The sequence below is a fragment of the Vanessa tameamea genome, chromosome 12, assembly GCF_037043105.1.
Source record: "Vanessa tameamea isolate UH-Manoa-2023 chromosome 12, ilVanTame1 primary haplotype, whole genome shotgun sequence".
NCBI lineage: Eukaryota > Metazoa > Arthropoda > Insecta > Lepidoptera > Nymphalidae > Vanessa > Vanessa tameamea.
The window spans coordinates 3,592,756-3,619,650 of record NC_087320.1 but is presented as its reverse complement, the minus strand read 5'-3'; the positions used below and the strand labels follow the sequence as shown (position 1 = coordinate 3,619,650).

General features: G+C 31.5%; 1 protein-coding gene across 1 annotated transcript; it reads right to left on the bottom strand.

Moving 5' to 3' along the window:
• Window positions 1-500: 500 nt before the first annotated feature.
• On the bottom strand, window positions 501-26,631 carry LOC113393031 (peroxidase). Its single transcript, XM_026629728.2, has 14 exons — window positions 26,483-26,631; window positions 18,107-18,253; window positions 9,435-9,511; window positions 8,437-8,527; window positions 6,207-6,398; window positions 5,756-5,952; window positions 5,348-5,521; window positions 2,953-3,031; window positions 2,725-2,870; window positions 2,282-2,523; window positions 2,013-2,145; window positions 1,466-1,928; window positions 1,236-1,382; window positions 501-1,083 (listed from the first exon to the last, which is right to left on the bottom strand). Exons 1-14 carry the CDS (start codon window positions 26,494-26,496, stop codon window positions 945-947), a joined length of 2,241 nt encoding a protein of 746 aa, XP_026485513.1. The 5' UTR covers window positions 26,497-26,631; the 3' UTR covers window positions 501-944.
• Between the last annotated feature and the right edge of the window lie 264 nt (window positions 26,632-26,895).

Here is a 26,895-nt window from a genome sequence, read left to right as displayed (position 1 = left end):
ACATAAAAAGAAAATGAAATATGAATATAAAACTTAAAATATTTACTAAACTACTTAGGATACGACTCTTTCATGTGTTGACTTGATATGTTATATAGAAAATTATATACAATTCTATATTTATAACTAGAAACTAAATAAAATGTTCCACCTAGGATCTTACATGAAATTCTTATTATTGTTCTACAAAAATATGGCAATCATGCAAATGTGACTTTTTATTTTATACCTTTTACGCTATTTAAAAATATAATACTTTTTTCATAAACAGCTTTTTTTAAAAATATATTTCTAATGCATATATTGTAATTTCCATAATTTTAACATATCTTATCATGGACCACGTGTAAATATATTTTTGTAATTTGAATTTACTTTTTCCAAAACAATGGTTGGATGTTTGACATGTAATATTTTTTATTAAATGTATTTTTTTTATAGGGGTGGCATATTTTGACCTTTTAAATGGAAGACCGTTTAGAAATAAAGAATGATTTATGGAAAATTTTCTTTTGCAAATACAATCGAATACCTATTATTTAGCAAGCCATTTAGCAAATAACTAGGTATATTAAGTAACTCTTCGGGATCCATGATAAAATTTGTAAACAAACTAAGCACATTAAGTAAATAATTTATATTACATTGATTGAACGCTTGGCTTATTAAAATCTATTGACTAAACGTGATCTATATACGTGGTAGATTTAACTAAAACCAGATTTTAAATTCAACACTAAATACACAAAAATAAAATAACTACAAATCAAAGAAAATACAAACAAAATCAAAGACAATAAAGACATTATAAATAAAACTGAATTATAGTATATACCTACTATATACAAAGGGGCAAGTTTTGGAGTAATTAATTTTTTTATATTTGTCTTTATAAGCTTTGTAATCTGGATTTAATTTTATTTTTTTACTCTGTGCATGTGTAACTACTTCTTACCGTGAAACGGATTGTATGAGAAACTACTTACGTATTCCTTAGCGCCTCCTAGGAAAGGCGCGGGCTCAGCCCATTTGCTGAAGTCCATTGACGGTATAATACCGCTTCTACAAGGCACTCGTGGATTTCTAAAAGCATTTTATTTTGAAGTTAATTTTTATATAGTCTTGTAACTTATTTAGCTATTAAAAATACGAAAAAAATGTTCATGAAGTAGTCATTATTTAAATTAAAAAAAAATCGATTGTTATATGGGTCATAAGTTACAAATGGAACTTACAATTCATGATCTGGCAACACCATGGGATAAAGTTGTACTGTATCAATAATATCAGTGTTATCACATATAACACGAGCGAGCCGTGATTTTCTAATCTCGGCCATTTGTTCGTGGGTGAAGGAGGAAGGTTGATTAGGTAATTCGAACCTGAAATAAATATACAATAAATATAAAAAAATATAAAGTCATCCAATAAAAAATGCAATTCTTTTAAATTACTATCAACTTACCAGAATCTATCTCCTCGTCTTGAATATGAAAATTGAGTAGCGATGATGCAAGCGAAAGTTGGTCCTAACATTGACCCCGGTAGAGGTCTTTCCGAAACACCGCCTGACCAAAGATCAACATCGATAGGGTGTTCGAAAATCGACTCGTATTTATGAATGGTTTCATTAGACATAGAACCAAACAAGTCCTGGAAAGTGTCTGCCCCGGATAAACCACAGAATTTTCTGAATTCCATGTAGCCAGGGAGTCCAAATTCACGACCTCTTTGCATGTTAAACGACACTAAATCCATTCCGAATCGAGCTCCAACTTTTTTAAAGAGATGGTTTGTCACTTCCTGCGTGATTGAGTCATCCATAGCTTGAGCAACTTGATTCATTAATCCCATAACATATTCATCAAGAACTCCAGCTCTATATAAGTCGTATGGTCTGCGGATTAGATCTGACAATCTCTTTGACGCTGTAGACAAAATAAAACAAATATTATAATTTTAGTTTTATTTCATTATTTTAAGTTTAATAATGTATAGTGTATGATACTAACCAATAAATTTATGAGCTTTAGACCATCTTTCGACAGCAGTAGGTAAAAGTGAGTGTCCAAAACGGTAAGCAGCTGCCGCAAAAGATGCTATAACATCTGGATTCACTTCAGGATCATATCCATCCCAGTAACCCTATAAATTTAAAGTATATTATAATCAACCCTAAAACCCTTTTAAAAAATTAAAAAAAACAGTACATGTAAATAAGTACATTAAGTATTTGGGAACTTCCGAGTCTAATGACAATAGTAATAAATTCGTCTCATACCTCTTTTTCAAGCACTAAACCGAATTTTTCCATTACGTCTTTTCCAAGCAAAATGGGTAAAAATTCATTATACGTTATGTGCTGTATTTCAGCAATGTTGATTCTTCTCGCTTCCTGGAACAAAGTCTCGTCGTCCCAGTGAGGGTTAACAGTTGCAAGAGCTTCTGCTACTCTGTTATGTTCTCTGGCCATTAAAGTGTGCATTACTGTGAGTACCAGTTGTTCATTTACACGAATTTCACCTATAATTATATTTTGGTTAGTTAATAAGTAAGAAATGTTTTCTTGAATATTTAAAATAATTATAAAACGTATTTCAATTATTATCTTTTAGTTATTACACGTTTATTTAAAAGTGATATCATATAATTTTAAACAAAACTTAAGTTAAATTGATAAATTATATTCATTTGCTTAAATAATATTGGTTTCTTAAAACATACCAGCTTCAAAACAGTACATGTTTTTGTTGGGCCTAGTACAACCTTCATCAGGAATATCAAGTTTAAGAGGAAGAAGATCTTTCAGTCCATATTCTTTAAATACAGGATTCATTCGGAGAAGTCCTCCATAGCCAGTACGTAGCTTCCTATAAATAAATACATTTAAGTATATAAAATTGTATGCGTATCTGAATTTTAAATGTTAATGTTTTATTTTTGTTCATTTACCTTGCGAATTTTTCAGTAACACCATATACAGTATTTCCATCAATAGCTCCAGTTAAAGTGTTAAAAGGTATTCTTGAACCTGGAATGTTACATGACTATTAAATCTATACTAATATGAAAACGCAGCAGAGTTTGTATCGTTTAACGTTATACTACCAGGGATTGCGATAACTCATTTATTTATAAAATTACATTTCACTCTACGATCTATAGAAGCGGAGAATTAAGAATATACGAGTTCGTCTAAACTGTAGACCAGTACTCAAGTACTAAAAATAGAGGCATAATAAATATAGCTTTATAAGTTTAGTATGGATGTACGTAAATATATATATACGTTACAGTATGTTTAAACTTAATTATAATTAATTTTCTCAGTTCAGTAAGGCCACTCCTGTTCTGCAGGTTAGCAAACACTCAAAATGTTAGTGCTGGTTGCCCGATTTTAAAGCCGCAACTAATTTATCTTAATGATTGCCTAAAATCCACGTACTTTATCTACTCGACAATCTTGACTTAATTATTTTTAAACTTTTGTAAAAAAAATTTAGTAATTTTAAAATATTGATGCCAATTAAATCAGTTATCTATATTTCATATGTATAATTTATATTATAATACAAGAGCAGCTTTACATAAAAATATGCAATCACTCGTCCGCTATCATTACATGAAAAGTATTAAAGTGTCCGTTTAATTTGTTTGACGTGTAGTGAAGATAGAGAATAATATTAATAATAAACGTGGTACTTATTCACAATATTCGAATTATTTTTCCTTTCCAAAGTATCTTTGATTTTCGTATCTGACTTCGATAGAGTTCAATCATACGTATAGATTAAAAGAGAGAGGCCTGATACAGCGTTGTTTACGCGTGATATTTGCGGCCGGTATAATTTTTGCACTATATTATGCAAGGGAACACACGTAACGAACTACTTTCGCCTCTCACTCGGCAGATGTCCAGGTCACAAACCGGTCAAATTATAAACGTTAACTTGTATTTAAAATTGAACGGAATAATTTTGTAATAATCGTGACAATGTGTCTACTTAGAAAGAAGAAAACTTGAAGCGACGCTCTCTGTCAAAGTACAAGGATCGTTACAACGTATATTATGTAAAGGTTTGGTCGTCTTTAAGTGAATGGTCAAGTTTTGAAAACTTGAAACCTGATATATATTTATTTTAAGACATTATAATATGTTACTAGCTATAAAGAGTTGAACATCATCTAAGCTCATATTTTAGTAAAAGTTTATCAAATACACTTTTTGGTTTTTTTATTTAAAAAAAACACTAGCTACATACGGATTGGACCTTCATTCTAGAGGTTCCATAGTTCCCCAACATGGTCATAAAAAACTGTGTTGTTTTATATTAGCGTGCTAATATTTTTGTGTTTTTTTTTTAAATTAATAAGTCCATGTCCGTTGCTTGTATGTAGTATTATTGTATATGAGGAACAAACCACATAATGTTTTTTTTGTCGTTGTTTGTATCCTATAAAAAATAAATATTCAAAATATATACACGATACAAAAGATTTTTATAGTGTAGTGTATACACTCATAATGTGTGAATTTACCAAATAGTAGCACAAACTGTTAATTTTCTTCTTTTATAATAATAAGTGTTATTTATATAATATGAATCGGTCTTAACCTATAATTACGTTCTCGTGAAATTCAAACTTGGATATTTATGATCCTTATGTTTGCCAGTTTCAATTCATTTCAAAGACATAATTTACCATCACGTCAAGTTTTCATTTCAAATTTTACAATGAGGAATCTACGAATGTGTATTGGAAAATATTCAAAATTTATAATATGAATAAATTTTCAAAAAACAACGTGACATTTACCAGTGTTCATATTGAATTCCTTATCTGGGTACAAGTTAATAATATATAATTCGTAGCTAATTCTCAAAACGTTCACCTGGTCTATCATGTACGGAACTGTTGCACCAAAAGTGTTTGTAAGTGGTGTTACAGAACAATATAAGTGTCATGTGTCGGTACTGAGAACCTAGTTTGTATGTAACGCAAGATACCGCAAGTGATCGATTGCTGTTTTGCGGTTGTATGTAAGTTTTGAAATAGGATTTGTTTGAACAACATGTGAAGCTATTAGGTTTTAAACTTGCAAAATTAAACGTTAAAAAAGGTGTAACAATGAGAATTTGATTATCAAACTATATAACTTTATTTTTAATTTTTTATAAATAACGAATAAAGTGTGGCTGATCTTGATTATAATTTAAGGAATAGATCTGGTTTCTTTCCGATATTCGATATTAAAGTGGATAAATATTGTTTTTAATCATAATCACATAACATATATATATATATATATATTAGTAGATATTTTTAACAATTTTCTATATCTTACCCAGACGGCAGCCAGGTCTCGGTGAAGGGAAGCCTCTAACAAAATCAATGCACTTGACGCCGAATAGACGGTAGAAGTAATCATCATCAGGTACGCGTATTTCATTACAGTACGGGTGCTTCAGGTGTGGTGGTCGCTTACAGCACTCTTCAGGGTCATTACGGTGGACTGGGTCTAAATCATAAGTGTATATTCAAGACAAGGCGAAAAAATCACTTTCCTCTTTATAATACCATACCTTTCGTTATTAAAAAAATATATAAAAGATTTTAGTGTTACCTTATAAAATAATTGTCAGTTTTGACGACGATGGAATACTACACAGCACAATTATTTTATTCTTATATAAATGAGAAAGATATAAATAACAAATACAAAAATAATAATATTGTACATATATCTACTTACCAAGCGGAGTTCCCGTAAGAGTGTAATCGTGGTCCATGAATTGTCCCCAAGCTATAACCATAACAGTACCGGCATGATCGTGGAATCCGTCGTCTGGGTGCATAGTGCGGGACACCACACGAGACAATGGTAGATCTCTTCCAGTGTGCGATATACGAGGCGCATTGATACCATCAGCGAAAAGTGGGCCAATTAACCTGAATAAATACAAAGTTCATTTCAAATACAGATGAAATTTCTTGGGTTATATTAAAGTATTGTCTACAATAGCACCAAAATGTCTGCTTTTATTGTTATCAGTATTTGGTTTGTGCTATCGTATCGTCTACTAACATAATCACAACAGAACGGTTGCCTATGCCTTCAATATATAAGTATTATTTGTGCACTACTATAGGTGCACACCTATACTATGTAATAAATCATAGGAAAGATAAACATTTTTACATACCTTTGGAATGGAGCCATTGTTGCTCCCCATGTGGGATGCCTTAAATTATTACAAAGTCCGTCTAATCGCCGATATTTACCGGCGCGGCATTCAACGTGTGAGAAAACGGGAGGACAAACTTCACGGATTAATGTCCGAGAGGTATCGATCAAGGGCAAGCCTTTTTCAACTTCTTCATATGTCAAACCATACCTTAAAAAATACAATTATATTAATGTCGTTTTTTAAGTTTACATACATACATATAAAAAAATCGTACATTTTATTACAGCTATTAAAGGAAATACGCTTGTAAGGATATAAAAGGTCAACAAAAAAAAATGCAGTACAATTTGCTCTGATTTTAAATGTTAATCTGTTTAATCGATCATTACCAAAATTAAGTCAACGTTCATATTATTTTTAAAAAGACGGATACAGTCATTATTAGCAACACTGAAGGCGATACACAATTCTTAATGCATCATTAATAATTTACTTGCACTCACAATGAACGAAATGCCAAGGTTAACAATTTATGTTATAAGACCTATACATTAATTGAACAAATAATTACTACCCGATGTTATAATAACGCCTCTACCATGATAAGTATAAACATAACATTGTAAGTGAGTGTTTAGTTGGGCGTTAAATGTTTCAATACGCTTAAAAGAACTTGTATAATTTGATATTTGCATAAATTATGCGGTTAGCTCATAACCGTATCCCGATAGGGTAAAAATGAAATGATCAAGTCATTGGATTGGAATGAATCATGACACCGGATAAACACATAAGTAAGTAATGCTGTTAGTTGTGCATGAGTTTCTCATATGAGGTTTGATTAGATGTTTTCGTTTATTTTTTTTCATATGGTCTAAAACAAAATCCAAATGTAGTTCAAGGTTTTTACTAACGATATTACGTATTAAATTCCATTTTTAAGATTGAAATTTTTAAATGTGTAATGACATTTACCAATAGGTTACATATTAAATTACAAAAATCGTCATAAAAGTTGGTGGTAAATATTGTTTGCACAATTATTTTTTATCTTAAATCTTATTTTAAGAATTCTATCACAAAGAACTCGTTGAACAGGTTATATTTTAAAAGAATGGTCCTTTGATATCAAAATATGAGACCCAGATATGTCAATCATAATATAGATCATTTTGATCATGGACATGACCTGGATTTGTAGCAAAGTTACTGATGATAGGTGGCAATAGCTCAAGTATACTACATAAAAATACATTGTCTGGTTATAAAATATATTTCAAAGTTATAGGTATATATATTAAATACCTATTTCTTAGAGAACTTTATAAGAAAGTAAATAAGTATCATAAGTTAATATAAATAAAAATTGGTGATTTATTTGGATTACTTAGCATAGATTCGTGGATGTGAGTGATAGTGGTAGTTACAATGTCAATTCTATATCTTATTAACTAATCATGTATACCAAACATATTTTCAACGTCAAACCCTTATATTGTTGATTAGTTACGATTGACATGTACTAATTAGTTAAAGTACATATATCTTGATCTTTTCCGTATTGATTATCTCATGGCCGTAAAAGATCTCACGTTTAAAACTAAAATTACAAAGACCAGCCTTGTGGTCAAATTTCGTATTAATCATTCAGCATCAACTATTTCTATTGAGTAGGATTTATTCAGAGCAACATCAGCAAGGCCAGTATTGTGGTTTTATACGTTGAAATGTCAAATCAAAACGAGTGACTTATTAGTCTGGATTAAAACTTTTGTATTGTTCATTAATGTTGCCATTACTTATTCATGTATTTTAGGTGTTAAGGTAAATTGAAAAATAGTTATATATTATTTTTTATCGAATAACTTACATTTTTATACTATTGTTATTGTAATGGTTTTATATAGTTGTTTGTGATTTTGAGGTAGGGAAGAACAAGTTTGATTTTAATATGTTTTATATTTGACGCAACATACTAATATATAGCCTATTCCAATCGAAGTAGGAATAAAGATAAACAAACCTTAGATTTACGCATTTCATGCGATTTGTTAATAATTCACCTATATTGTGCACAACTAAGAGCTTTATTTATAATATACTACATTACAATTAACTACTTATATCCACTTTAATTTTACTTCCAAATTTCCGATAACAGTTTCGTCGACGTTCAAAACGCATTTTTTTCGCAAATCCATAGTGAATATCAGTGATTATCAGGTATAAAAGAAACTTTACTTACGTTCGTGCTAAACTAATAGAAACATCGAGAAGTAGTTCTCCAACACTAGCGAAGTCTTCAGCTTTCCAATCACCCTTCGGCTGCGCTACCACTGTAATAAAAACATAATTATTTAATAATAATTAATTATTTATTGATATTATAAATATTTTAAATTAAAGTTCTGTGCATTTTATGATGCCTGAATTTGTATGTAGTACTTACTACATACAAATTAAACTTATTTATTTAAGGTGCTTTTGTTTAAAAATCTAGATATATTTTTAAACAAAAGCACCTTAATCGAAACTAGTACGGTTAAACTTATTAGCGAAGGTTAAATACGGTAATTGACAATCTTTATAAAAAAAAAAATGAAGTAAAATTGTTCTTTAAGGACAAAGAAAAATGTTAAATTATTCAAAAATTAAATGTTACCAGGCCAAATGTAATTATTTTTTAAGTATATACGTTTTGGCTTCGGAGAAAATGTTAAGTATGTACTTATAATAAGAGTAAATTTATGATATAATAATCGCTTAACTTGTCCCTGGTGGCCCTTGAGAAATAATTATTAAATTTTCATTCGAAACAAGCACAATTTCGACGGTTAATGGTATTTTAATTATGCAACATATTCATTAATAAATGTAGTACTGTGCAGCATATTTGTGCCATATTTGAATTTGAGTATCATAAGAATAATACTTAAATATCTTAAATATTATTATAACTCAACGGTAGTGTTTCTGTTTGTTGAATGTCGTACGTATAAATTGTATCTTAATTGCAATGAGCAAAAAGATGGACCTCTTGACTACTATGAAAATACAGCACAGGAAATCATATAATTACTATAATACTAAATTATCAGTTCATTAATTTGGTCCTTCAACGTGCTAAAATTTTACAAACGACCTTTTTCACTCACAGAACTGATTTATTCAGAAGTTCTAATTGTATCTGCAATTGAAAACTATTAATTATGACATTGTAAATAAAATGCGATTATAACTTACGAATTCTGGATCTGGCGTCCAGGTAGGCTTGATTGATAGCTTCATATGTAATGCAAGTATGTTGACCATCATACGCACTAAAAAAAATAAACAAATGAATTAATTTTATTCAAAACCAAGTTTGAATTTAATTAAGACTAATAGCAGAGAAAAAAAGACATCGCCGTTTTGTACAGCTATCTGAATTTCAATATCGAATGTTTGATGTTTAATGTCCTCGCTTAATTGTATATGATTTTGGTGTGATGGCTTTAGGCCTAATTGCAATTAATATATATTATGTTTATCTAGCGATTGCTACAATTAAAAACAAAAAATTATTGATACTTTTAAATTATGATTTGACAACCCAGAAACGTGACAATGTTAGATCTATTCATATTTTTAAGATACATAATACCCATTATTTATTAATCTTAAATTTCAGAAATGTCCACCCTTAGTTGTAATATAAGTTTAACTGTTAAAGAAAAAAAAAAACGAAGGTATGCAACGTAATTTTTTATAGAAGTTTGGTAACCCTGTTTCGGATGTATGTATAGTGTATAATAAACGAATTTTTAATTTGGAGATTTATTTTAATATATTATTAACAATGTTTTCGAGGACATAATGTGGCAATTCAAACATCAATATTGTTATTATTTTTTAATTTTGCCATCGTACTATATAAAAGGCCCTCCATATAAGGCCGACTCACAGTTAAGCCGTACTTTTTAAATGAATGTTAACAGATACAATCTCAAATAATAAACAACGTTTTTTTTCAGGTAATACATAAAAATTAAACTCCACAATAAAAGAGCAATTAAGTTTCAATTATATGAATGAATTAGTCAAAATTTATTAGATTACACTTTTAATTCAATCATTCACTCATTCATTCACTCATTCATTATCTCGTGAATAAAGAATCAAAAGATAATAAATTCCTAGTAAGGCATATAATTTGCAGCCCAATTTCGTAATTCGACATATCAATAATGTTTTCGTCTGCAGACAACTGCGCACGATGTATTAAGCAACCAGCAACCGCTTGCAGATTCACGCTCACTTTCAAAAATCCTTTCGCTTACACGGTGTACCATTGCTCCCATCAATTGACCGGTTAACAGTTAACATTAGATACAGGAAGGCGTAATAGAGAGGCCATTGCGTGTCTCGTTACGTTAACCATATCAAGGTATGAGATATATTAACACGTCGTCACTTCTTGTTAATTATATAAAAAGTTTATAATAAAACTCATTAATTATACAAGTACTTAATATTACGTTACGTAAATAATATTTAAGAAAATAAAGTTAGTCTTGTTTAATAAGAGATTGAAAAACACCATCCATATTACTTTCGAATTTTAATTAATACAAATAAACTTATTTATTTCTTTATATTTATAGTCATACAACAGTACTAATTTTTATTTGTCTATAGTGTATATATAGATAGTAATAATAATTTACTGATCAAAAAATGTTTAGAAATTTTCAAAATAATTTGAGACAAAGCGATATTGCTATTAAGAGAAGAAAGCACTGATCAGTTGCTGAACCAGGAAACACAAGTTTCAGTTAGTAGCGCCAAATCCTTCTAGTGAAAAACAATGCTTGACATGCAAAAGTAAAATTAAAAAAAAATACAAACAAAAAGATCAGCATAAACAATGGTTGGATGTGACCATCTATAAGGTTAATGTACCTATGTGTGTATAAATATAATTTAGTTTGTTCTAATTTTGAATTCAAATTTAAGTAGCAAACTATGTATGTTTTATTAGCAAATATGTTTGCAGTCTTCATTGATTAAACACAACACGATAAATAGAAAACCGGTGACGCTGAATAGGATTCACTAACCAGTCATTTTCTATGTAAGGCCATGACAAAGGGATTGGTTTACAAATCAACACTACAAAGCGGCCCTACCAAGTTTGGTATAATGCACATATGTAGTTACATATGTGCATTACACGATTATGTCCGAGTTTTTTTTCATAAAGCTTACATTTATTGAGACAAATATTGCAATAAGTATCGCTTTAGTACAAAACAGTGTTATCTTTAGATATTAGAAAATATTAATAAATTTCATCTACATAACAGAATTTGACATTCTAATATTTAAATGTTTTAGAGCCAAGCTACACCAACACTAGTAGCTCAAAAGGGGCAGGCTCGAACCGGGTAATTACCACGTTCTCACAGAATACCGTCGTGAAATACTGTTTCGTCAGGTGAGTGAGAGTTCCAGATGCCCATAAATGGGGATTGGTCTGGGTATTTGTGCTATATTAGACAGCCGTTTGGGCTCGCAAGTTATCGATGCATTTGGGTCACTTGTCCTGGAGGTCAGCGGGATCCGAAGAAACGGTGCTCCGCTAGCCGCCTGTGGTTTGTACGAGGCCCAACTAGCGTGTTAGCCCCACGTGAAAGGCTGCCCAGCCGGCCACGCATAATCACGGAGTTGCTCCATCGTGCCGGTTGGCGACCGGATGGAGATGACCCGATGGCGACTCCCGGGCGGGTTTGGGCGTCCCCGCGCTCTCCATACAAGTTCCCCATCGGTGTATTGTTCCTTGCGGGCTGCTTGGCTCCTGGTGTGGTACTTTTTCCCAACTTCATTCCCCTTCCCCTATTAACTCTAACTATAAAAAGAATCAAAAAGAAAAGTAAGTTTAACCAGCGGTTGCACTTCCTCTCCTTTAAAATGCATTTCTCTAATATCCGAGGATTGCACTCAAATCTCAATGATGTCCATCACCATCTCGAGACTGAGAGACCTCACTTACTCTTTCTAACGGAGATGCAGATCTGTAACCCGTCCGATCCTACATATCTACACTATCCAGGGTACATCCTGGAGACCCAATACCGTGCCCACGCAGGCGTGTGCGTGTACATCAGGGTCGTGATCTGCTGTCAGCGTCTTCGTAACTTGGAGGTTCCTGACCTTTCTGTTTTATGGATTCTTGTGAATACTGGCTTTAATCAAATAGTTTACGTCAGTGTCTACCATTCGTATAGCGGGGACCAGGAGACGACAAGGCTTTTGAACCATCTAAGTGAAGCTGCAGATTCGGTCCATCGACGTTTTCCATTTGCGCAGTTGGTGTTTCTTGGGGATTTTAATGCACACCATGAAGAGTGGCTGTACCCGTATAGTGACACTGACTACGCTGGAAAAGAGGTCTACAAATTTGCAATATATTGTGGCCTCTCTCAGCTCGTCTACGAACCCACTCGTATTCCTGACGTCGTGGGCCACACTGCGTATTGCCTGGACCTCCTGCTGACAACCGATCCGGACAGATATTCGGTTTCCGTTTCACAACCACTCGGAACATCGGATCATTGTGTGGTGAAATCTGTGTCGCACTACTCGCCTCCTGACACCAGCCCTAAAGGCATGAGATCAGATGCGTCATTTTTTCGCCTCTTATCCTTGGAGGCAGGTATGTTTTTATTCTAGAGATCCATCGTGCTGCGCAAATGCTGTCTCGAGTGTGATTTATTAAGCTATGGAGTATTTTATTCCGTTTGCTGAAGTATCCCTTGAGACCAAAGCTCGCCCGTGGTTTAATGCTGAATGCCTCTTAACTGAAAAGCGTAAGCATGAAGCCTATTTGACGCTCGTAAAATCAAAGCTTTGGATGTCCAGGCAAAGAAGAAAACATTCAATGCAGCTACTAAATCTTGCAAAAAAGAGATAAGAAAAGCTCGTTTTGACCACATTGGCCGTATAGGGGGAAAGTTAGCTTCTTTTCCCTCAACGCAAGGCGCAAAGCTTTCTGGAGCCTTGCCAAGTCGGTTGAGAAAAACTTCTGTCGCTCTTCGCTGCCTCCTCTGCACAAACCTGACGGATCCCTGACCCATAGCGCTAAGGAGAAGGCAAATTTATTTGCCAATCTCTTCGCAGAGTATTCTCGTCTTGATAGCAACGGTAAGTATCCACCTCAGTTACCTTCGTTTGGCCCTAAAATGAGCGCCGTTAAAATCCACCAAAAAGAGGTACTTAAATGTTTGCTGAACCTGGACGTTAATAAGGCCAGTGGTACTAATGGCATTCCAGCAGTGGTACTGAAGTGTTGTGCACCCGAGTTGTCTCCTGTTCTGACTCGTCTATACCAACTCTCTCTAGAAACTGGCAAAGTTCCGAGATCCTGGAAGCTTGCTAATGTTCAGCCTATTCCCGAAAAAGGAAGCCGTGCAGACCCAGCCAATTTCAGACCTGTCACGATCACCTCTATAATCTGTAAAATTATGGAGCGTATCTTAAATAATCGTCTCCTAACATATCTTGAAGCAAACGAGCTCCTTAGTGATAACCAATATGGTTTTCGCAGGGGACGCTCGACCGGAGATATGCTAACATATGCCACCCATCTTTGGAGTGAGGCCTTGGAGGGTCACGGTGAAGCAATAGCCGTTTCATTAGACATCTCAGAGGCCTTTGACCGGGTCTGGCACGAGGCACTACTTAGTAAGCTTCCAGCATACGGCATACCTACTGAGCTCTGCGACTGGATATATTACTTCCTGATGGAACGGTCGATTCGAGTTGTCTTGGATGGCTGCTCTTCCGATCTAATGGCAATCAATGCTGGGGTACCTCAGGGATCTGTTCTCTAAGGAACCTTGTTTCTGCTTTTTCTTGCTTTCTGCACATAAACGATCTTTTAATACCCGGTATTATTAGCTACGCCAATGACTGCACCGTAATTCTGTCCGTGATTGAACGGGTGAATGTGACATTGCAGTGGTTGTCCGATTGGGGTGACGCCAATCTTGTCCAGTTCAACCCTTCCAAAACACACGCGTGTCTTTTCTCCGCGAAAAAGAATAGCTTCGATTTAACACCCACTTTCGAAAGTGGGTCCTTACCGATTACTAACCATCTAGGGCTTCTAGGTATTACCATCACCTCTAACATCAACTTTGGCCAACAAATTGAGTCTGTGGCACAAGCGGCGTCCAAGAAATTATCAATTCTTTCAAAGGTTCGGCGGTACTTCAGCTCTGAACAGCTGCTTAATCTTTACACTCGAAGTTCGATCCCGCATGGAGTACTGCAGTCATCTCTTGGACGGTGCAGCCAAATATCATCTGGAAGCTTTGGACTCAGTTGACCGAAGAGCTAGAGGTTAATTAACAACAAAAAGCTCTCTAATAACAGACTACACACCCTTGAGCATCGTCATCTAGTTGCCAGCTTATCGGTTTTTTATAGGATACACTTCGGACAGTGCTCGAAGGCTCTTTTCGAACTGATTGAGCCATCTCCATTCCTTTATCGGACTACTAGGTGCAGGCAAAAGTTTCATCCATAAGTTGTTATAATACCCAAAAGTCGAACTAAACGGTTTGACAGCACGTTTTTGGTGAGAGTCGCCAAGATTTGGAACGACCTGCCTGGGTCTATTTTTCCTAATAAGTTGAAGCCTTTAAGAGTAGAGTGAACAGGTTTCTTTTGGGTGGGCGTGTACCACCTTCGTCTTCATCTACACGTTCCATCAGGAGAGATGGAAGACAAACGCCTATTCCATTTCAAAGATTAAAAAAAAAAATGTCGATATAAAAACGCGCTATGCTTGGAGCGCCAAAAATTTCTACTATTTTTATATAATTACACTATTTGTAATTATACAACATATATCATAACTAGTCTAATAACATGTAATTTTAGCAAGAATATATAAAATATTAACATATATTCACTGTTTATAAAATAATAATGAATACGTACAATATATTCACATACACATATACGATATATCAATTTTAGTTACGATAAACGTCAGACACAACGACGTACGAGCACAAACATTTCACCAAGCTTCTTTTTATGTAAATTATGAGACCCGGCTTAGAAGTCATTTCCTATTAGGGAGACTTGAAGTTTGTTCCACTATGCGGATCCACTGCATTATAACATTATTATACACACGCCAAGGGTGTATACGCACTTCATATATTTTCCGATACATGTAGGTTTTCTCACGTTTTGTCTTTTAATACCGAGCATGTAATTTATTTGGCTTGAGTAAGCTTGAATAAAACCCTGGTAGGGCTCGTCTGGGTAGGTGCACTTATTATAATTCTCACTTTATTTATTTTGTGATTGTTGTGATAGAAATGATTGTAACTACAGGCACAACGAGCATAACTTCTTAGTTTCAAAGTTTAATGGTGCATTGGCGATGTTAAAGATGGTAATATTTCTTATAGTGCCCTTGTGTTTGCCTTGCCCACTTAAAATTTTCTAAAATGTCTAACTACTTAAAATTTAAAAGATAAAGCACAAAGCACGAGAAGACTCAGTGATTCCTGTTCGGAATAAAACCCGGGATTTTTGTTAAGAATAACGTGCCTCACACACTAAGTCTTCTAATCTGCTCGGAACACGAAGACATCATAAACATTGATGATGTTTTATTCAAATATAAATACGATACGGCAAACAACTTGTTCTACGTCTAATGTGCATCTAACGGTGCGGCCCTCTCATGCGTTTGTCCACACGACCGACATTATTCCTGGTCAATGGTGAGGTATTTCACAACGACGATAATGGAATATACCGTTCGTAGACCCACTAGGTATCTCGAATTTAACGGTAGATTTTGTTTATATATAATTTATGTTAGATGTTTATAAAATAAAAAAAATTTACGTCTACTTTCTAGCCATTATATCAGCCGCACCTTGTTAATTTTTCCATAAAATCGCCCACCGGTTTCGTATAAATAGTAGCAGAGTAGGAAGAAACAAATTATCATAAAAATTTGTGTTTATCGTATTTAATAAATAAAATATGGAATATGCTCCATACCTTCTCCTTAAAGGGAGAGGAGGCCTTAGCCCAGCAGTGGGATATTTATAGGCTGTTAATGTAATGTTTAATGTAATAAATAATATGAGGTAAATTAAATCAAGTGTACATTACACTATATGTAAAAGGTAATCGCTTTAAAAAATCAAGTCATACGTAAATTTCAATAAAAGTTATTTATAGCTTAATTTATTCATCGTAACAGTAATATTTACGTAAGTGTCTAGTCTGAGATCGACGTCTAGACTCGTGAGAATCCTAGCTACCTGGACAGATATTTCTCAATCAGAAACTAGGGCTTTTCTCATGTCATAAAAAAAACAACAATTGTATCATAACTCATCTAATTGGCAGCTTAAAAATCTAATTGAAATTGTATCATTACCACTTCCTTATTTTTAAATGAAATATTTTTATATCATTTTTAAATTTAAAATTATAAAATGCTCCATGATTATATTTGTATAGTTAATGTGGGAAATTTAAATCGAATGGAGAATTTTATTAATTAAATTAAAGGATTTAATGTTGTTATGAGAACACTTCTTAACGAATTGAAATAGGTCAGAAAGTATATTTTAATTCTGCCACGGTACCAAAAAAAACGCAATGCTTTTTGATCATTTCTGGAGTTTTTTTTTGTATTTTCTCTGATATAACGGGACAGACATAATTATCTCATAAACAATGACAATCAGACAAAAAATAATTAGTGCGTAAAGCTAATCCGAAGATGATATATATATAGTAGGCCAGTCAATAAAGCCCGTGAAGGTTAAGTAATTAGTATCATTATGATTTTTTGATATGTGGTTTGGGACGTTAAAATAACAACAAATTATTTGATAGTATAGTACTTTGATAGTATATTATTCAAAACAATTAAAATTAAAAAAAAAGTGTAAAACACGTTTACATTTACATAATTATACACTTATTTACATACAAATATTTCAAACAGTCATATATTTAAATGTTCTTTAAATAATCTCATTAATTGTCTTTAATAGTTTTGTTCATAATACTAATGTACGATTTACGTACAGATAATCAAAACGTGAACGAGTTCATTGTGAGATAAAGAAAGTAATAGTAAGCAATGTTAGAGAAGTGTGTCAAGTTTGTAGTTTATATGATGCAAGAGTGCATAAAATGTTGTATCCCACGCTCCTTCTGACTTGACGACATTGTATCAAGATTCGATCAGAGATTTGGTCAGAAATATTTTAATAATCAAAATCGTGTATTGTTAGAGTATCTGATATGAATATACATTAGTCATCCTGTAAAATTCCCACTGCTGGGCTAAGGCCTCCTCTCTGTTTGAGGAGAAGATTTGGAGCATTTTCAACCACGCTGCTCTAATGCGGATTGGTGGATACACATGTGACAGAATTTAATTGAAGTTAGACACATGCAGATTTCCTCACGATGTTTTTCTTCACCACCGAGCACGAGAGAATAATAATACACAAATTAAGCACATGAAAATTCAGTGGTGCTTGCCCGGGCTTGAACCCGCAATCATCGGTTAAGATGCAAGCATTCTAACCATCTCGGCTCTGATATGAATGACACATACTAACTATTAGATCGTTAAGTTTCTTGATTATGTTTTTAAATTAACTACCAATATACGGGTATATTTTCCAATTTTATATAGAATGCTAAAATTGCAATCGTTCAATCAAAATATTTTAATGCTATTAAATAAATGTTTGTGATGTGTTAAATCTAATCAAATTGATGTATACATATTTCTACACCAATCAAATTTACAGCTATGAATTTCACTTTTATCTGAGTGTAAAGATTTTATATCATTAAAATTATTGAATACTTACAAGTTTCCTTTTAGAAGATTCAGACTGTAATCATAAGCGGAAGAACGGCCAGGACCAGTGAGATAGAGCGCGCAGTCATCATCGGCCGGTGCAGTGAGTGGTGTCAGAGATGTGGCGTACACTATGCACAGCGCTACTAAGAGCACTCTGAAATAAAACAAATTATCTATGTATTTTGTTCTTGTACTTTACATTAAAAATATCGTTAGACTAATTAATACTGCTTACTATAATTTACTTTTTATGTAAGTAGTTATTACATTTTTATTAACAGTAAGTTTTCGATGTCGTATACAAAATATAATATAAATCCTTTTTAAGATAATCTCATTGGTAAAAATGAAGTGTGTTGAAATCGATAACGTTAACCTTTTTATGACATGTTGAATAGATAACAATTATAAGTCTGAACTGTTTTCATTCGTATTTTCGCAACCATTTCGTATGTTTTAGGCAATAAATTCCTACAATTTGCTTTAGTCTTTGTGTGGTCAAGAAATACGAGTGGGTGTGTCTATTTCGCAAGATTATTTACCGAATGCTCGTTAAAATATAAGTGAATTTATTAGGAATATAAATATATTGATACTTATTATGATATAAAATAAAATAGTGTTATGTGAAAGTAAAACCGCATATATGTTGATTTAAATCTTTATTAAATATTGCTCGCAAAACGTATGATCGAGGTCAATCGGACTTCTGCTTAATAATAAACTTCAATTAATAAATGTTGTAAATTTGCGAGATTTTGTTTTCAATAAGATTTATTTTTCGAATGTTAATGTTGCTTCATAATAATGAGTTGTTAATTAAATAATAAAGATAACAGACATTAATATTAGATTTATGTTGAGCATATAATTATAATATCAAATATATAGAATACTTAATTATAAGTTTTTTTTTTGTTAATTAATAAATAAATAAAAGAAAAGAAAATTAAACAGATAAATCGTCATAATATATGATATTTCCATAACAAGTTTTCAAATGCAGGTCGCAGCCAAAACATGCATATGTAATCAGAAATGATTCTGAACATTATATTACTAAATGGAGTTGTGCGCAAATAGTTTGCAACAAACTATACTTAACGAGAATAGCATCATTATCTTTTGTAATGATATACGTAATTATTACAAAATGTGCGCTATCCTACATTTGGATATGAGTCAGAAGTAGAGCAAGTGATTTTTCAATTCATTATAAATGTTTTCAAACAATCCTTATTTAATAATCTGAGTATTTATTAGTAATATCATGTTCAACAACTATATTATTTTAAGTTATAATATTTTATGCGTTCGGATGTTACCTTTACGAAAGGCAAGATTAATGGGTTTTTTTATTTGTAACTTTTTAGGTTCTTGCAACATTGTAACAACTAATATGGATACTTTAAAATATTCTTGAACTTTTCAATGAACTAATGAAAATCTAAAGCTAAATTATTTTTTATTGAATATTGTAGAAAATCCAACGACTTGGTCGTAATAACAATCTCGTTTAATAATTCAATAGAGGAAATGAATAGGTCGATAAATAAATGCACCTTATAGAAAAACTGGTAAATAAATAAGCAAGTGTTGTCATTTAGTTTCCTCATAGGGTTTTTGCTACGGGACATATTCCACAAATGGTTCAAAGCAAGTTTAATATATCAATTGCAAAAGTTACTTTTACACACCATTAGTTGGTTAGAGCGAGTTATTTTAAAAGTTAAAACATTTACTGGCAAATGTCGTTAAAAAACAAATTATATCGATACTAATATGCTTTCATTGCCAAAACACCAAACCAAATTTGATGAAATTTGGCATGAAGTAAGCTTGATCCCAGGATATTGGCTACCTAACACCAGACGAACAACCCCTAAAAATGAACACATAAGGAATGTATGTCTCTATCTATTAATATAATAGTTCTAATACTATGAAACGTATGCTTCGATATTTGTAGGATTCCATTTAAAATATACGAGAATTCATTCGGAATATGTTTTCATGCGCAGTGCTTACAAATATTTTCAATGAGAACAAAATTGTTTTAGTATTCTTGCAACAATGACAGCTATCAATCTAGTAATAAAATTGCTAATGACGTGTATATATAAAAAAAAATCCACATGATACTATTAATTTTACAAATCGATTGTTACTTTTGTCTGGATTACCTAAGATTTACAATGTCTATTACTACGTCTGCGTTAATTGGTATTAATTGTTTGTATTGTTGTTATTTTTGATTTTACAGTTGTTTTTTTTTGTAAAATAAATAAAAAAATAAACTAAGTATTCTGTATGTATGGAAGGGCTAGACGTTGTAGTTACTCTATCACCAAACATCAATACTCTGTATTTCGGTTTGATGCCAGTTACAAGAGCCATAACATATTAAATTCCATGCGTGTCCAAGTGTTGTCCTAGTTGTAGGTTTGTTTAATTAATAGAAATCAAGAAATTAAAAATATCTTAGCTATTATAGATACGCGAGGTCCACAATTATGGGAGCAGGATACGTTGATCGTTACTTTGAGTATGCTTAACATCAATTTCCGTTAGAACATAACTCGACGACCTCGGCTTTAGAATGTCATCAGTAATATTTTCAACCTTTCACTTAGTTAATTAATTTTTTCCCATGCTGTAATTTATCGATTAATTTCATCAGATATTCTGGAAGAAAAAAAATTTTTTGAAATAAAGATGTAGTTGACTACCCGTTTTTTTTATTGTATTAGTATAATTATAATTCAAGATTAAAATATTCTTAGAACTGATATTATTGGTTTTGTTTTTGTTTCCACGTATATAAGTAGTTAAATGGTTGTGAGATTTTAATTATTATATATTTTAAGTTAATTTATTCAGACACAATCTATGAAATTTTAAATAGTAATTAATCACGACAATATGTTTTTATAACTCACATTGCCGTAATTACGTTTTATATCAATACTAAAAGTCTACTAAGATTAGTATGTATTCAACTGTAAGCTGCATTTAACTTATACTAGCAACACGTCTCGGCTTCGCATAGAAACAATTTATTTATAAAAAAGTAGTATAATATAAATATATTTATATTCATAAACTATAACACACAGGAATAATAAAGCTTTCTACCAATGAAAAAAATTATAGAATAAGATCATTAGTTCCGGGGAATAGCCCTAACATACAAACAAACAAATTTCATTTCTTTATTATATTAGTATACATATCTGCACCGTTTTTTGTATGATTGGAACGGATATTTATAAACATAAACATTAATATTTAACACCTACATATAAATATTTCATATCAGTTTTAGTGGGTTTGTATTTAAACAAGGTTGTACAACATGCAGCATTACACGCTCTCGAATACTTAATAATAACAGAAATATTTGTTGCACCTATTTAAGAAAACATGCAGTAGTGTTGAAACTTATTAACTATTATGGTTGAGATTGCTCAACGCGAGTGTATTAAATATTTTTGTTCTTAGTAAATTAATAATTCATTAATATATTCATAATAATAATATTCTTCACATTTTTGTTATTTAATTATCATAATAAGCAAAAAGTAACGGCCTGTAAATGTCCCACTGCCGACTAAGGTGCCTTCTCCGTTTGAGGTGAAAGGTTAGCAGCTTATTGCACCGAGCTGTTCCAATGCTGATTGGTGGATGAACGCATGAAGAAGATTTTTCTTTATAATCGAGCACGATATGAATTATAAGCATAAATTAAGCATAAGAAAATTCAGTAGCGCTTGTTCTCGGGCGAAAACCCATAATCAAGCTACAATTTTCGTTTAAGATTCAGGTCCACGAGGCCATGGCACAGCCTATAGGACAATTAGGTCCTTAGGTATTGTCCGTTATTTTGAATTTTAAAATAAGAACAATATTATTGTAATTGTATTAATAAATGTTCTTATTTTTTTTAATTAACCTATTTTTTAATCACTCAATTTATTATTAATTTTTACCATAGATATATTTTTTATTTCATGCTATGATTGTATCCAACTATCCATTTATTGTTGTATATGGTATATTAAAGAACCAAAATCTGTAAAATATGTTATAACAATTTGATTGGGCAAAGGTTAAACAAATTGATGAGCTAGTCGATTTACGAAATTGCCTTTCCATCTTCCTTTCGAATTGTATTCATATTACGTATACATTGGCAACTAATAAACGCTTGTTAAAATATATAATTTCGAAAGCAAATCTACACAGTTTATGATACGAATAATCAAAGCAGGGATTTTGTACTAGAAGATAGTTATTATTTTGGATCATCATGATATTATTAACACTTTTAAGATCAATATTATGTTGGTTTTATGAGTATTATACATAAACTGAAAAAATGTAAAGAAAACACTTGACAACATATTAGATGAAATCCAAACTACTTTTAACTACAGGGTAGCCTTTTGTCTGTTCAAAATATTTTAAAAATAAGATACGTATATAGTTCAGATTTTTTTTACAGTATAAATATTTAATACTTTAAACGTTGCCTTATTATTTTATTATTAAGCATTTATTTAATCGAACTGTGCAAAGTCGAACATTATTACTTATCATGTTATATATTTATGAATGAATTATTCTTTAATACTAGTCTTCATTTTAAGAATTTCTCTTCAAAAGTTTCTCTGCGTCTATTTCACACAACTCATTCACTGCTTGTCTTAATCCTAGACATTTAGTTGGTCAGTTATCTCAATATGAGAGAGAATAATTATTGCTCGAAAGGACTTGATGAATAGACTTTCATGACGCTTTTCACGTTGATTGTTTAATAAGTTCTTGTCATGTCACGATATTCATATTAATACTTTCTCAGTTGCTTTCATGGTAATTTAAAGTTTGAATTAATAATAATGTAACGAATTTGTTTCATTTTGGTATAAAATTATAGTAAATTTCGTGAAATTATTAAGTAACCTCATTTTTAACTGTTATAACTTCTAGTTTATGGTAATTTAAACGGTTATGGATCAGTAATTTGAGGTGAGACCTAATTTCGGCAATGGCTTATACTCTGATTTTTGTAAATAGTCAAGTGCTCTAGGTCTATGAAAAGGTGCTAGTTTTATTTTAATTGTAGAAAAAAGATTGCTGTCGACTATAACGGATCACTGCAGTCTGCAATATGCTACCTACTTATCTAACTAGCCTTACACACATGTGGAATTTTTGAGATGTGATAGTCTTACGTTACAATTATTTTGAAACTAACCTTGCACCAGTGTCGGCCTTGGAATATGTACGTAACACATCGAAATCTATACGTAAGATGTTTAACTATAAACAACGTTACTTTCATAATCAAAATTAATGACCATCTTTTTTGTTCAAATTTCGAAATATATTTTTTATGATTAATATAATTAATTGAAACTGGATCCATCAATCACGAATAGGTTCTTTGAACAATAAAAATGACTACCGGTTTAATATAAATAATACAATACAAAATATATTATACGTACATATTCTTCAATTACCAGATACAGAAATCTGATAAGTTAGAAATGGGTGCAATTCATTAATCTTAGTTTCGCAAAAGCAATAGATAGAAAATATCAAATGGGTCTAATAAATTGAGTGTAGTAAACAGAGATCGATCAAATGTAATCCATAATTCATATTTAATATTTCTGCAAAATATTTTATTTGAACTGAATCAAAATTATTAATTTATTCTTGCATTCGATTTTAAATAAATGAATATAACTAATAATCATATTGACAAAACATATTGAATATAATATTTATAATATTACAGCGAAGACGTCTTTAAACGTTAATTCATAATATTCTATGTGTAGTATATTTAATATTTTCTAACGCACGCTAAGATCATAGAAAAGTTCTAATTCTGTACTGGTTATTGTTAAAACCTGTTTGAAAGTTTCTAAATTTCTTTTATAACATAAAATATATATCTACTATAAATTAATCTTCAACTGTAAAAGTAAATGCGACTTGATACTCTTTTAATAACCGCAGTAACAGTATTTTATATAAAGCTATTACTCACGTCAAAAGATCATATCATAATTGATTATGTCATTTTAATGGATCAGCGAAAAAATGTTACATTGGATAATAAAATGTATGTAATTAGCGAATAGAGTCTAAATTTGAATGTATATTTTATTCACACCTTTGACCCGGGACCAAGTACACTTTCGCTACCATAAAAGCGTCTTAGATAATTCTGTTTTTATGTTACCGTTTCTTGTTCACGACTTCGGACCGGAATATGTAATAGCTATCTTTCTGTTGTTATAACAAAATAGTAGATCGGAGATTAAGTTTATTTGAGACTGATTTAATTTTGAATTATACTACATTCTAATTATAACTCTAAATACTCTTTACAAGTTGTTGTTTAATTTTTATTCGAAAACTTATATGTTAATTGTGTATCATACTTGTTATCATAAAGTATGTGTTAATGACGTAATTGTTAAAATTGTAAGTGTGCTTGGATACGGAACTTATGTTCAACTATCGGAACAATATCATTTATAATAAAAAAATGTGTTAAACTTTTTTCGCAGATTATTCTCAGGTTTGAGTTACTATTTTTCATAAAATGCCTCTGTTTTGAAAAAAGAATTTGAGTTTGTCTCGATTTCGATCGTATAAAATATGGTAATTAAAATAAATCGATTTAATTCGTATTTAATATAAATATTTTTTTCTAAATTTTAATAATTTAAACTAAATGATACTTTACACACATATATATATATATGTAACAAATACGAAATTTTAATTCCCAGTAATGTTTGTATAATTATGACGTATGACGTAAATGATAAATAAAATTACCTTTCAAATGTATTAATAAAAGTTAATAAATTTTATTACATCCGTAATCCGCATCGTATTAAAATATGTCTAAATGGTTAATGAGACATATGTAGATAAAATTAAAAATAATGACTACAAAAACCAAGACCACGTGGTATGAAAGTAAAAAAGCAGCATATTTGCAGAGTAATTCCGATTCTTTGTTAAGAATGTTCTATATCTCATGTCATCAGTAACACAATAGGGCAGGAGTATTGTATATGTATCGAATTTTCTCTGAACGTCTTAACCATTTTGCGTTTCGGCTTACTACTCTTAATGCCTAATCATTTGGTAGCATCCCATAGAAAGTACATTCCCATTCCTAAGAATTTAAGAAACTGTCCCCTGAGTCGATACAATCTTTTACTATTATAGCGGTTTAATTCAATGTTTTAATTGTGCCATATGATGGAGATAGAGAGAAGTAGTGGGAACGTTAACCGCTTGAAAGATATGTTAATTAACGATATACTTTTATATAAATGTCATTCAAAAACTGAAAGATTCATCGTACCTATATATTTAACAATGTATTTAAAACTATATAAAGATAAAAATATGCAAGTAAATGCTACGTTGTAGGCGATTCGTAGCCGCTACGCTCATATAAATGATTTCAACGCACTACTAAAGCAATAAATTAAATATTATATCATTGTATTGTAGGCTTAATAAGTAACGCATAATTAATATTATATATTATTACAAACATTTATATAAATAAAAACATGAAATTACTAAAATAATAATAATACAGTTAAAACCGTTTATGGCGACATCGTTTAGAACAACATATCGGTTATATTGACCAAAATCAAAGGTCCCGGCTGAATACTATATAACTGTCTTATCAAAAATATTGCTTTGTACGACATTGTTTACTACGAAATACCGCATTAAACGACCACATTTGGCTAATGTTTTTGGAGAATTATATCTGTAGAACAACCAGCTGAGTCGTATTGTAAACAATTACTACTGAAGCAGACGAGTGCATTGATGTAGACAGGTCTATTGCGATTTGTGCACCGGCTACGAAAGATTATATTGTACGAGAATTTCAAGAAGAAAAAGACGAACTGATGAACAATTTACAGTGGCAACTTTGAATGATGGTCTCAATGCTGTTAGTGTATTACGCAAGATTGTAAATGAACAGTTTCACATGCATTATAACGATACGCTGATTAAACTCCAAAAAGAATTACAAAATGTGTATACAAAACAGAAGTGTTCCAAACAAACTAAAATTACAGATTTTATGCATACAGGAAATTGACATTGTTCTTTCTTAATACGTATACGTTTTGATTGAAATAAACGAAATATAATTTAATTTCATACATTAATATACATATTTTGCCTATTAATATCTATTCAATAATACCACTTCATAAAAAAATAAGCATCACCGGTTGTTACGACTATCGGTTTTTACGACTAAATATGAATAGTCCCTTCAATATCTAAATTTTTTAATAAAAAGATAATTGTTTACCTCGAAAACATCATGAACTAAAATCACAGCACTAATAGTTAATAGTTTCTGTTATTAACACTATCACGAGCACACTCAGTTTCTACCGGTCATTATCAATATAATAAAATATAGGCGTGCTGTCTGTGCAGCGTCGCTGATAACACTGCGGCTAGGGAAACGAAGCGGACCTACGAAGCCTTCAAGAAAGCGAAAAGCACGTGACGACCCCTGCCACCGATTAACTTACTGTAATATTAAAATATTTTCCCTGGTAACATCATCAGAAGGTCATGCACATTTTAATCTTATATGTAAAAATCTCAGACGAAATGATGATAAATTATTTAGCCATCAAAATGAGCTCGATTTAAAATAAGGATAATGATCTTTATTAAGTCTTTATTAATGTAAGCAAATTACTTTTTATATAA

Excerpts from the sequence above, each read along its gene's own strand:
- LOC113393031 (XM_026629728.2), bottom strand. Across the intron at positions 6,399-8,436 it reads TCTATTAGTTTAGCACGAAC|GTATGGTTTGACATATGAAG; the intron begins GTAAGTAAAGTT and ends GTATTTTTTAAG. Across the intron at positions 1,084-1,235 it reads GTGTTGCCAGATCATGAATT|AAATCCACGAGTGCCTTGTA; the intron begins GTAAGTTCCATT and ends AAATGCTTTTAG.